The sequence below is a fragment of the Bufo gargarizans genome, chromosome 6 (assembly GCF_014858855.1).
Source record: "Bufo gargarizans isolate SCDJY-AF-19 chromosome 6, ASM1485885v1, whole genome shotgun sequence".
NCBI lineage: Eukaryota > Metazoa > Chordata > Amphibia > Anura > Bufonidae > Bufo > Bufo gargarizans.
The window spans coordinates 386259365-386271143 of NC_058085.1; the positions used below are offsets into that span (position 1 = coordinate 386259365).

Here is an 11779-nt window from a genome sequence, read left to right on the forward strand (position 1 = left end):
TTATCCCTTGTGGTGCACCCGGCTGTGCAGGAATCTGCGGCATGGTCCCTTTCATTCCAGTAGTCGTGTGCTGCAGTTTCTTGTGTCGCCAGGGCCAGTCTATGTAGCGCTACACTAGGTCTGTGACCCGCCCCCCCCACCTTTTCGTTCTCCAGATTAATGGAGGCCTCAGAGTTCAGACCCCCAACGATCGTAGAGTGATGTTATAGCCTAATGCAGAGATCAGCAACCTCTGGCAGGCCAGCTGTTGTGAAACTACAACTCCCAGCGTGCACACTTGCTCGACTTTTCTCAAAATCCCCATAGAGGTGGATAGAACATGCTGAGAGATGTAGTTGTTGACCCCTGTATTGGTGATATGCCGTCACTTTCGAAGATGGGAGACTACCCCTTTGTAGACACTTGTTTGTTTTTTCCGTTTTGACGTCCTCTCTGCTTATACCACTGATTAAGGCAACTTTCACACTTGTGTTTTGGCTTTCTGTTTCTGAGATCCGTTCAGGGCTCTCACAAGCGGTCCAAAACAGATCAGTTTTGCCCTAATGCATTCTGAAAGGGAAAGAATCCGCTCAGAACGCATCAAGTTTGCTTCCGTTCAGTCTCCATTCTGCTCTGGAGGCGGACACCAAAACGCTGCCCGCCTGACGCAGCGGAGCCAAACGGATCCGTCCTGGCACACAATGTAAGTCAATGAGGATGGATCTGTTTTCTGGCACAATAAAAAAATGGATTCGTCTCCTATTGACTTTCAAATGGAGTTCATGACAGATCAGTCTTGGCCATGTTACAGATCATACAAACGGATCCGTTTATGACGGATGCATGCGGTTGTATTATTGTAACGGATCCGTTTTTGCAGATCCATGACTCATCCGCCCAAAACACGAGTGTGAAAGTAGCCTAAGGCCTCTTTCACACTTGCGTTGTCCAGATCCGGCGTGTACTCCACTTGCCGGAATTACACGCCGGATCCGGAAAAACGCAAGTAAACTGAAAGCATTTGAAGACGGATCCGTCTTCAAAATGCGTTCAGTGTTACTATGGCAGCCAGGACGCTATTAAAGTCCTGGTTGCCATAGTAGTAGTGGGGAGCGGTATACTTACAGTCCGTGCGGCTCCCGGGGCGCTCCAGAATGACGTCAGAGCGCCCCATGCGCATGGATGGCATGTCCATGCGATCACATGATCTATGCGCTTGGGGCGCCCTGACGTCACTCTGGAGCGCCCCGGGAGCCGCACGGATGGTAAGTATGCTGCTCCCCACTACACTTTACCATGGCTGCCAGGACTTTAGCGTCCTGGCAGCCATGGTAACCATTCAGAAAAAGCTAAACGTCGGATCCGGCAATGCGCCGAAACGACGTTTAGCTTAAGGCTGGATCCGGATCAATGCCTTTCAATGGGCATTAATCCGGATCCGGCCTTGGGGCAAGTGTTCAGGATTTTTGGCCGGAGCAAAAAGCGCAGCATGCTGCGGTATTTTCTCCGGCCAAAAAAACTGCTAAAAATGACACCGGATATATAGTCGCCATGAGACCGGGGAATTTTGTGGTGGCTCTGCTGTACACGTACTTCATAGTGAGGCTGTTACTTGAGAGGCCGTAATATTCGCCCCTTTAATGCCCCGTATTTGTTTGATCACAGGGTGTGTCGTGCTGTGATCCCCGGCGATCAGCTGTCATCTGCAGTCGTGGCCAAAGTTTTGAGACTAACATTTTTTTTTTTATTATCTTTTTGTCAGATGTTTCTATGGTTTAATGAAGTACAGTTATTAACTTTTCATTAGGCTATTTTCACGCTAGCTGCAGGACGGATCCGACTGGCTGTTCACCCTGTTGGATCCGTCCTGCCGCTATTTCGCCATGCCCGCGGCTCCGTCCCCATTGACTATAATGGGGACGGGGGCGGAGCTCCGGCCCAGTTCGCGGTGAGAGGCCACCGGACGAAACAGTCGGACATGCAGTACTTTTAGTCAGGCCTTTCGCTGTGCTGCGCTGAAGCTCCGCCCCCGTCCCCATTATAGTCAATGGAGACGGAGCAGCGGGCATGGCGAAATAGCAACAGGACGGATCCAACAGGATCCATCCTGCCGCTAGTGTGAAAATAGCCCAGGTTTTTAACTTTTGTTCACTGGATTTGTAAAAAAAAAAACATGGCCAGGAAATACCATTGGATGAAAATCCTCAAAAAGCGGGCGGACAAACAAAAACACAGAAATCGTGATAAACTCCAAGCGCTGATACCCAACAATAGGTTGTCATCAGTCGCTGATATCCAGCATGCACTGGAAATATGGAGCCTTTACGTCAGCTTGATGGATTTGTCAATAAGGGTACTTTCATACTTGCGGCAGGACGCATCCGACAGGCTGTTTGCCATGTCGGATCCGTCCTCCGGACCGCCGCTCCGTCCCCATTGACTATAATGGGGACGAGGGCGGAGCCGGTGCACGGAGAAAGCCCGCCGGACTAAAATTACTGCATGTAAGGCTTTTTAGTCCGGCGGCTTTCTCCGTGCTGCGCCGGAGCTCCGCCCCCGTCCCCATTATAGTCAATGGGGACAGAGCCGCGGGCACGGCGAAATAGCCGCAGGACGGATCAAACATGGTGAACAGCCTGTCGAATCCGTCCTGCCGCAAGTGTGAAAGTAGCCTAAAAGACAAAAAAACGTATAAAATGCGTATATTTGTACTTCAGTATTCCACAGAATCATCTGTCAAAAAGATTCAAGAAAAACATAGAAGCGGGAAACTTTGTGAAAACCCAAATTTGTCAGATTGTCATAACTTCTAATCTCTGCTATATTAAAACCCCCAACACAAAAATTAATTATATAAAAAGATAACATTAGGGGTCAACATGTACATTTCCGGGTCATGCCACCAAAGAGATTGCGTGTGTTTGGGGCCATTCACTTTTGGATGAATGTTCAAAGGATCGGGCCGTTCCTCATCGTTCCTGGAGATCGATAAGCGGTTAGAACGTAAATTCTTTGTATGACATATGGGCGGCTCACCCGATCTCTACCATTACACCTTCTGCCTGGAAGGGGCAGCTTCACTTCTCGGTGGCTGTCCCTGTGACGAAATGTCCTTACCTAACATCCCCAATTGGAACTGCCCAAAAACCACATTGGTCCAGGTAGGGTTATACCACAGGGGAGAGGGGTCTGTAAACTGTTCCTGAGTCTGTGATGTTGTAGAGGTTTTCTGCAGCGTTGCATACGTTGGATGGTGCAGATTTCTCACAATATTTCCAACTTCATTTATTTCATAAGATGGAGTTCTTCAAGTTTAGTGCCCAAACAGTAGCCCCCAGTGTTGTGAGGTGGTGGAGGGGCGATACTTTTGACGTGCTGCCCGTTCAGGTCTGTTGCTGAGTGTTAAAGGAGTTGTCCAAGTTATATTTATTGATGACCTATCCTCAGGATAGGTCATCAATATCAGATCGGCGGGGGTCCGACACCCGGCACCCCCTCCGATCAGCTGTTTGAAGAGAAGGCGTGCGCGGTGTCAGCGCTGCCTCCTCTTCACTGTTTACCTTCTAGCCGTTGCATCTGCAGTGGTGAGCAGGTGTAATTACACCCAAGCCGTCCCATTCATTTCAATAGGAAGGCTTGGGTGTAATTACACCTGCTCACCACTGCAGATGCAATGGCTAGAAGGTAAACAGTGAAGAGGAGGCAGCGCTGACACCGCACACGTCTTCTCTTCAAACAGCTGATCGGAGGGGGTGCCGGGTGTCGGACCCCCTCTGATCTGATATTGATGACCTATCCTGAGGATAGGTCATCAATAAATATAACTTGGACAACCCCTTTAAGGAGTTGGTCCAGAGCACTGGCAGCGATTATTGCAGCGCATCTTTCTTGGGTTAGACATAAATGGGTTGTGCAGCGATTTATATTGATGACCTATCCTTAAGGATAGGTCATAAATATCAGATCGGCGGGGGTCCGCCACGCCTGCTGATCAGCTGTTTGACAAGGAGGTGGGCTCCTCTTGACGATCCCTCTTTAATTTGTACTTGCCCTGGTGGTCTCCGGAGGTCTCGCCCCAGAAACCGTTAACGATCAACTCTCCATGCTGCCCCTACAAGGGAAACGTAATCTTACATGCCAACTATTCTTCTGACCTTCCACTGACTGATGGGGTTCCTCTGGATGGGGGGTCCCTATCTAGGATGTCCTTATACCCTTTGGAAAGGAGTTTAGGGTGTAAAATTTTCCTGCTTGCAGCAAAAAGGGCACGTCGGTGTATACTATTGGTTTGTTTTGGGAGGAATTTGCTTGCACACTGATGGTAAATGATCCGCCATCTCCTGTTTCTCTCTCTTAGGTCCAGATACAAATCTAGAAGTAGATCCCGTTCCTCCTCCAGATCCAGTTACACTACCAGTAGCTCCTCCAGATCTTCCTCTTGTTCATCCCGATCGTGCTCTCCTTCCTCCAGTCGATCTAGGTCTCGATCCAGATCGCCCGACAGGCGGAGATACCGGAGCAGAAGTAGGAGGTATGTTTACATGCTCTGGGTGGTTATGTGGTGGTATTTTTTATTTATATTTTTTTTTATATTCTGCATCTGTTAACATGACGTCTGTTTGACAGGTGCGAATCCAGAGAAAGTTATAACAGGAGGAGGATTTTTCAGAAACAGCAAGCCATAGTAAGTACTTCCAGACAGGGAAAAACTTTGTGGGGACCGCTCCAGGAGCTATTTGGCATGTTTCTGAGGAATTGGGTTACCTGATCAGCCGATGTAGTCTTTGGTGTTTAAAGGGCATCTGTCAGCAGTTTTGTCCTATGACACTGGCTGACCTGTTACATGTGCGCTCGGCAGCTGAAGGCATCTGTGTTGGTCCCATGTGCCATTGCTGAGGAAGATTAGGTTTTAATATATGCAAATGAGCCTCTAGGAGCAACGGGGGCGTTACCATTACACCTAGGTATTCTAAGAAGAGAAAATCCCTACTTTGTGTGTGGTCGGAAACAATAAACGATCCTACGCTGTAGTTTAGTGGTTGGTCTGTAATGATTCAGTCACCTGCCTGACCTGTCTGTGCTGTAGTATATACAGGTGCATCTCCATAAATTACAGTATCATCAAAATAATTTTGTTTCAGTAATTCATATATTCTATAGATTCATTACACACAGATTTATCTATTTCAAGCTACATTTTATTTTATTTTTATAAAAACTTGAATCTTGTGAAAAAGTTGAATCTTGTAGCCTCATGGTGTCACACTGTAATCAGCTCATCCACACAACACCTGAAAAGGTTTCCTAAGCCTTTATATGGTCCCTCAGTCTGGTTCAGTGGGCTACATGGGGAAGACTGCTGACTTAAGTTGTCCAGAAGACAGTCGTTGACACCCTCCACAAGGAGTGGAAGCCACAAAAGGCCGTTGGTGAAGAATCTGGCTGTTTTTTAGTTTGCTGTATGCACACATATTAATGGAGACTTGAGTAGAAAGGAAAAAAGGTGCACAAGCAGCAGGGGTAACCGCAGCCTTGAAAGGATGGTCAGGAAAAGGCCATTTAGGAATTTGGAGATTCACAAGGAGTGGACTGCGTAATGAATCTATAGAAGGAGTTTCACTTTAACTGAAGTAGATTTACTTTTTGATTAAATTCTAATTTGAGATGCACCTGTATACATCTAGGTTGTATTGCTGTAGCAGTGTATACGGTGGTATATACATCTGGGTTGTATTAGTGTAGCAGTGTGTACAGCGGTATATACATCTGGGTTGTATAATACTTTAGCATTGTGTATGGCGGTATATACGTTTGGGGTGTATGTTACTGTAGCCGTGTACGGCGGTATATACATCTGGGTTGTATAATACTGTAGCAGTGTGTATGGCGGTATATACGTCTGGGTTGTATGTTACTGTAGCAGTGTGTACGGCGGTATATACGTCGGGTGTATAATACTGTAGCAGTGTGTATGGCGGTATATATACATCTGGGATGTATAATACTGTAGCCGTGTGTACGGCGGTATATATACGTCTGGGGTGTATAATACTGTAGCCGTGTGTACGGCGGTATATATACGTCTGGGGTGTATAATACTGTAGCCGTGTGTACGGCGGTATATATACGTCTGGGGTGTATAATACTGTAGCCGTGTGTACGGCGGTATATATACGTCTGGGGTGTATAATACTGTAGCCGTGTGTACGGCGGTATATATACGTCTGGGGTGTATAATATTGTAGCCATGTGTACGGCGGTATATATACGTCTGGGGTGTATAATACTGTAGCAGTGTGTACGGCGGTATATATACGTCTGGGGTGTAGAATACTGTAGCCATGTGCACGGCGGTATAAACGTCTGGGTTGTATGTTACTGTAGCAGTGTATGGCGCTATATACGTCTGGGTTGTATGTTACTGTAGCAGTGTATGGCGGTATATACGTCTGGGGTGTAGAATACTGTAGCAGTGTGTATGGCGGTGTATGTCACTGCTGATGGGCCCATTGGTAATATAGCTCTTTAACTTTCAGGAGGAGAGGAGAGTCGTGTACATCGGCAAGATCAACAGCCAGATGACGAGATCGGAGCTGAGACGGCGTTTCTCTATTTTTGGGGATATCGAGGAATGCACCATTCACTTCAGAGAACAGGGGTGAGTGGTCTCATGTACACATTTCTGCCAATCTATTTCTTACAGCTGATCGGGGTGGTTTCTGCAGTCCGGGCATGTCAATTTACCAGGTTAAAAAGGGGCTATTGCCAAGACCAAATGTAAACCTCTCCTCTTGCTCGCGCCTCAGTCTCCGTAAGCGGTGGCCGTCCTGCAGCATATTCATAGCCACACTGACATCACAGCTCCCATAGCGGACACATGCACACGAGTTCCTGGACTACTCTCAAGCAGGACGACCCAGAGCCTGGGTTGCTAAAGGTGGTCATGTATTCCATCTAAGACGACCGAAGATTTTTTTTTAACCCCTTCCTGATCAGGCCACAGGAGTGCGGTGCTCCCAGGGAAAAGCCCTCAGATGCCATGGTTATAATTGATTATGGAATCTGAGGGGTTAAACGTCTGTAATCGGCATGATTGCTGATCAGACATTAGCACTCGGTGTCCACAAGCTCCTGGCGCACTCTGGCCTCGCGGCTTACCAAGCACAGCGCCGTACATGGTCATTGCACTCAGTGTCATTCACGTCTATGGGGGCTGTGCCTAGGAAAAGCTGCAAAAGTCTGCGGACACTACTGTGAGCAGGGGTCCCGGGTGTTGGCACCCCACCTCTCAGATAATGATGACCTATCCAGTCTCAGAAAAGCCCCGTCTTTTGCCCACAGCCTGTTTCTAGCTTTTGCTCTCTTTAGTTAGGGTTGCAAAAAATTTGTGACAGTTTCCCTTCAAAGGCTGATCCTGGTGGGACCCCTGCTGTAATCCCCGTATTCTCCTTTCTGCACACCGCAGTTAGTCCACACAGCACTGTATTAATATGCGGGTGGTCTTTTCTCCCCCCAGTGACAACTATGGCTTTGTGACGTACCGCTGCACCAAGGAAGCCTTTGCTGCTATAGAAAATGGCCACAAGCTGCGCCTTCCGGATGAGTTACCTTTTGATCTCTGCTTTGGAGGCAGAAGGCAGTTTTGTAAAAGTAATTATGCCGATCTTGGTAAGTACCTCTGTGAAAGGAGATGATGATCGGCCATGTGAGGGCAATGTCATGGTGCATGCTCTGTCGTAGGGGTGCGTTCACATCCTTGTTTTCCGAACTGAGTTTGGAGGCAGATTTTTGTATTACAAGCTGATTTTGATGTAGACTTTTTTTTTTTTTTTTTTCTGCTACCCATTGATTGAATAGGATTTTCAGCACTGATTCTGCCCGAAGAGAGAGCATTTGTTTTGAGCTTGCTTCAGCGCGGACTCCCATTCAGATCAATAGGAGGCAGATTTGAGGGTTTTTGAAGCAGAAAAAGCTTCAAAATCAGCTGCAAAAACAATTTAATCGCCCCTAAGGCCATATTCACAGGGAGATGTGCAGATCTTTGGAAGTGCCAAACTATGCGTGGAAAAAAAAGTGATGCGTGAAAAAAACAAACGCTCATGTACACAGACTGATCGAAATGAATGGGTCAGGATTCAGTGCGGGTGCTATGTGTTCACGTCACGCATTGAACCCGCACAGAAAACTCACTCGTGTGAAAGGGGCATCTGTCAGCAGATTTGCACCTATGACACTGGCTGACCTGTTACATGTGCACTTGGCAGCTGAAGGCATCTGTGCTGGTCCCATGTTCATATGTGTCCGCATTGCTGAGAAAAATGTTTTAATATATGCAAATTAACCTCTAGGAGCAACGGGGGCGTTGCTGTTACACCTAGACGCTCTGCTCTCTCTGCAACTGCTGCACCCTCTGCACTTTGACAGGGCCAGGTAGTGTAAAATGTGATCACACCTGGTCCTGTCAAAGTGCACAGGGAGTAGCAGTTGCAGAGGGAGCAGAGCCTCTAGGTGTAATGGTAACGCCCCTGTTGCTCCTAGAGGCTCATTTGCATATATTAAGAATTTTTTCTCAGCAATGCGGACACATATGGACATGGGACCAACACAGATGCCTTCAGCTTCCAAATGAACATGTAACAGGTCAGCCAGTGTCATAGGTACAAAACTGCTGACAGATGCCCTTTAAGCTGTGGCTGTCCACTAGCATTCCCTCAATTACAGTTTGGAAAAACATGTTGATTAATATGATCTGGTATGAACAAGGAATGGTCATGTACAGTACAGACCAAAAGTTTGGACACACCTTTTCTTTATTTTCATGACTATGAAAATTGTAGATTCACACTGAAGGCATCAAAACTATGAATTAACACATGTGGAATTATATACATAACAAAAAAGTGTGAAACAACTGAATATATGTCATATTCTAGGTTCTTCAAAGTAGCCACCTTTTGCTTTGATTACTGCTTTGCACACTCTTGGCATTCTCTTGATGAGCTTCAAGAGGTAGTCACCTGAAATGGTCTTCCAACAGTCTTGAAGGAGTTCCCAGAGATGCTTAGCACTTGTTGGCCCTTTTGCCTTCACTCTGCGGTCCAGCTCACCCCAAACCATCTCGATTGGGTTCAGGTCCGGTGACTGTGGAGGCCAGGTCATCTGGCGCAGCACCCCATCACTCTCCTTCATGGTCAAATAGCCCTTACACAGCCTGGAGGTGTGTTTGGGGTCATTGTCCTGTTGAAAAATAAATGATGGTCCAACTAAACGCAAACCGGATGGAATAGCATGCCGCTGCAAGATGCTGTGGTAGCCATGCTGGTTCAGTATGCCTTCAATTTTGAATAAATCCCCAACAGTGTCACCAGCAAAGCACCCCACATCATCACACCTCCTCCTCCATGCTTCACGGTGGGAACCAGGCATGTAGAGTCCATCCGTTCACCTTTTCTGCGTCGCACAAAGACACGGTGGTTGGAACCAAAGATCTCAAATTTGGACTCATCAGACCAAAGCACAGATTTCCACTGGTCTAATGTTCATTCCTTGTGTTCTTTAGCCCAAACAAGTCTCTTCTGCTTGTTGCCTGTCCTTAGCAGTGGTTTCCTAGCAGATATTCTACCATGAAGGCCTGATTCACACAGTCTCCTCCTAACAGTTGTTCTAGAGATGTGTCTGCTGCTAGAACTCTGTGTGGCATTGACCTGGTCTCTAATCTGAGCTGCTGTTAACCTGTGATTTCTGAGGCTGGTGACTCTGATGAACTTATCCTGCGCAGCAGAGGTGACTCTTGGTCTTCCTTTCCTGGGGCGGTCCGCATGTGAGCCAGTTTCTTTGTAGCGCTTGATGGTTTTTGTGACTGCACTTGGAGACCCTTTCAACGTTTTCCCAATTTTTCGGACTGACTGACCTTCATTTCTTAAAGTAATGATGGCCACTCGTTTTTCTTTACTTAGCTGCTTTTTCTTGCCATAATACAAATTCTAACAGTCTATTCAGTAGGACTATCAGCTGTTTATCCACCTGACTTCTCCACAACGCAACTGATGGTCCCAACCCCATTTATAAGGCAAGAAATCCCACTTATTAAACCTGACAGGGCACACCTGTGAAGTGAAAACCATTTCAGGTGACTACCTCTTGAAGCTCATCAAGAGAATGCCAAGAGTGTGCAAAGCAGTAATCAAAGCAAAAGGTGGCTACTTTGAAGAACCTAGAATATGACATATTTTCAGTTGTTTCACACTTTTTTGTTATGTATATAATTCCACATGTGTTAATTCATAGTTTTGATGCCTTCAGTGTGAATCTACAATTGTCATAGTCATGAAAATAAAGAAAACTCTTTGAATGAGAAGGTGTGTCCAAACTTTTGGTCTGTACTGTATGTATAAGGGCTTATGCACGCGAGCGTATTTTTTGTGCATGTAAGTTACGATTTTTTTGCAGCCCATATGTCTGCAAAAAATAGAATATGTCCTATTGTCCGTTTTGTGGGCAAGGACAGGCATTGTTACAATGGATCCGCAAAATAAAAAAAACTAACATAGACAGTCACACGGATGTCATGTATTTATTTTTTTAATTTGTTTTTTTTAGTTTAGTTTGTAAAATATTTTATTGCATAAAGAATAAAGGATGTCATCATCTTAGACATGTATGGTTCATCAAATCGTTTCCCAACATTAATTTGTTTTTTTTGCGGACTGCAAAATACATAAGGTCGTGTGTATGAGCCCTAATGGGTATAATAATACGTAGCTGCCTGGTCTCCCTGTGGTTTCGTTGTTGCCAGTCGCTGGGCTCTGCCCTCCCGCTAATGTTTCTCTATTGTGATTGACTTTAGTCTGGATTTTGTGCAGTGGACGTATCAGAAATTACTCAACTGAATGATTTAAAATAAGCATTTCCATCAGTTTATTTATTGCCGTAAATATTCCTACTTATTCTAATGAGTAACTTTTTTTATTTTTTCCTCCAATCCCAGATTCTAACCGCGATGATTTTGACCCGGCGCCTGTTAGAAGTAAATTTGAATCTCTAGATTTCGATACGTTATTAAAACAAGCACAGAAGAGTCACAGGAGGTAACGCTGCGCCCGCCGTCAGCCTATAGAATAACGTATATCCAAACACCTTTACCTCAGAACACTGGATGAAGGCCATTCACTAAAGACGAGCACGCGACGCCCGACATCCAGGGCCCAAGTGCTGGATTATTTTTTTTTAAATAAATGAAAAAAATAATCATAAAAAAAGGTATAATTTGTTTTTTTCTACGATATTTCTTTTTCTAACCTATTTAACGGCGCTTAATGTGCACTCTGGATTTGACTGCGCAGATATGAGGAGAGAAATCACTATGCAGATCAATAATAAATATATAATATCCTATGAGTCCTTGTCTGTCATTATTTAGGTGCAGGGGGATGAGCGTTGGTAGGTTTCATGGTGTAAAGTAGAGGGAGGACAAGCCCTGTCTTGCTAATAAACATTTGTCCACTAGGTGGCAGCCTTCTTCTGGAATATAGCCGTCTGCAGGCAGCGCAGCTTAGATGCACAATGCCACTAATGTGCTTATAGATTCCTGCAGGGCCTTGTGCGCACACGTGGGAGATACTGGAGCATCTTTTCCTAAGTTTTTTCATCCCTTTATTATTCCTACAAGAAGTTTATGAACGAATTGTCAATTGGGTGTTTCTGGTTGGTAATGAGTCTCTGCGCAGTCCACCACTGATTGGACAGTATCAAGAACCAGGCCGGGGTGGTTGGTAGAGGCCCCCATTGCACATACCCCCTG

General features: G+C 45.9%; 1 protein-coding gene across 1 annotated transcript in view; it reads left to right on the forward strand.

The window, feature by feature from the left end:
• Window positions 1-11376, forward strand: part of LOC122941515 (peroxisome proliferator-activated receptor gamma coactivator-related protein 1-like) — a 33752-nt gene extending 22376 nt beyond the window's left edge. Inside the window, 5 exon segments of the mRNA XM_044298830.1 lie at window positions 4337-4510; window positions 4606-4663; window positions 6516-6637; window positions 7496-7647; window positions 10967-11376. Of these exon segments, the coding sequence (XP_044154765.1) occupies window positions 4337-4510; window positions 4606-4663; window positions 6516-6637; window positions 7496-7647; window positions 10967-11070 (610 nt within the window). The 3' untranslated portion in view covers window positions 11071-11376.
• Window positions 11377-11779: the final 403 nt, after the last annotated feature.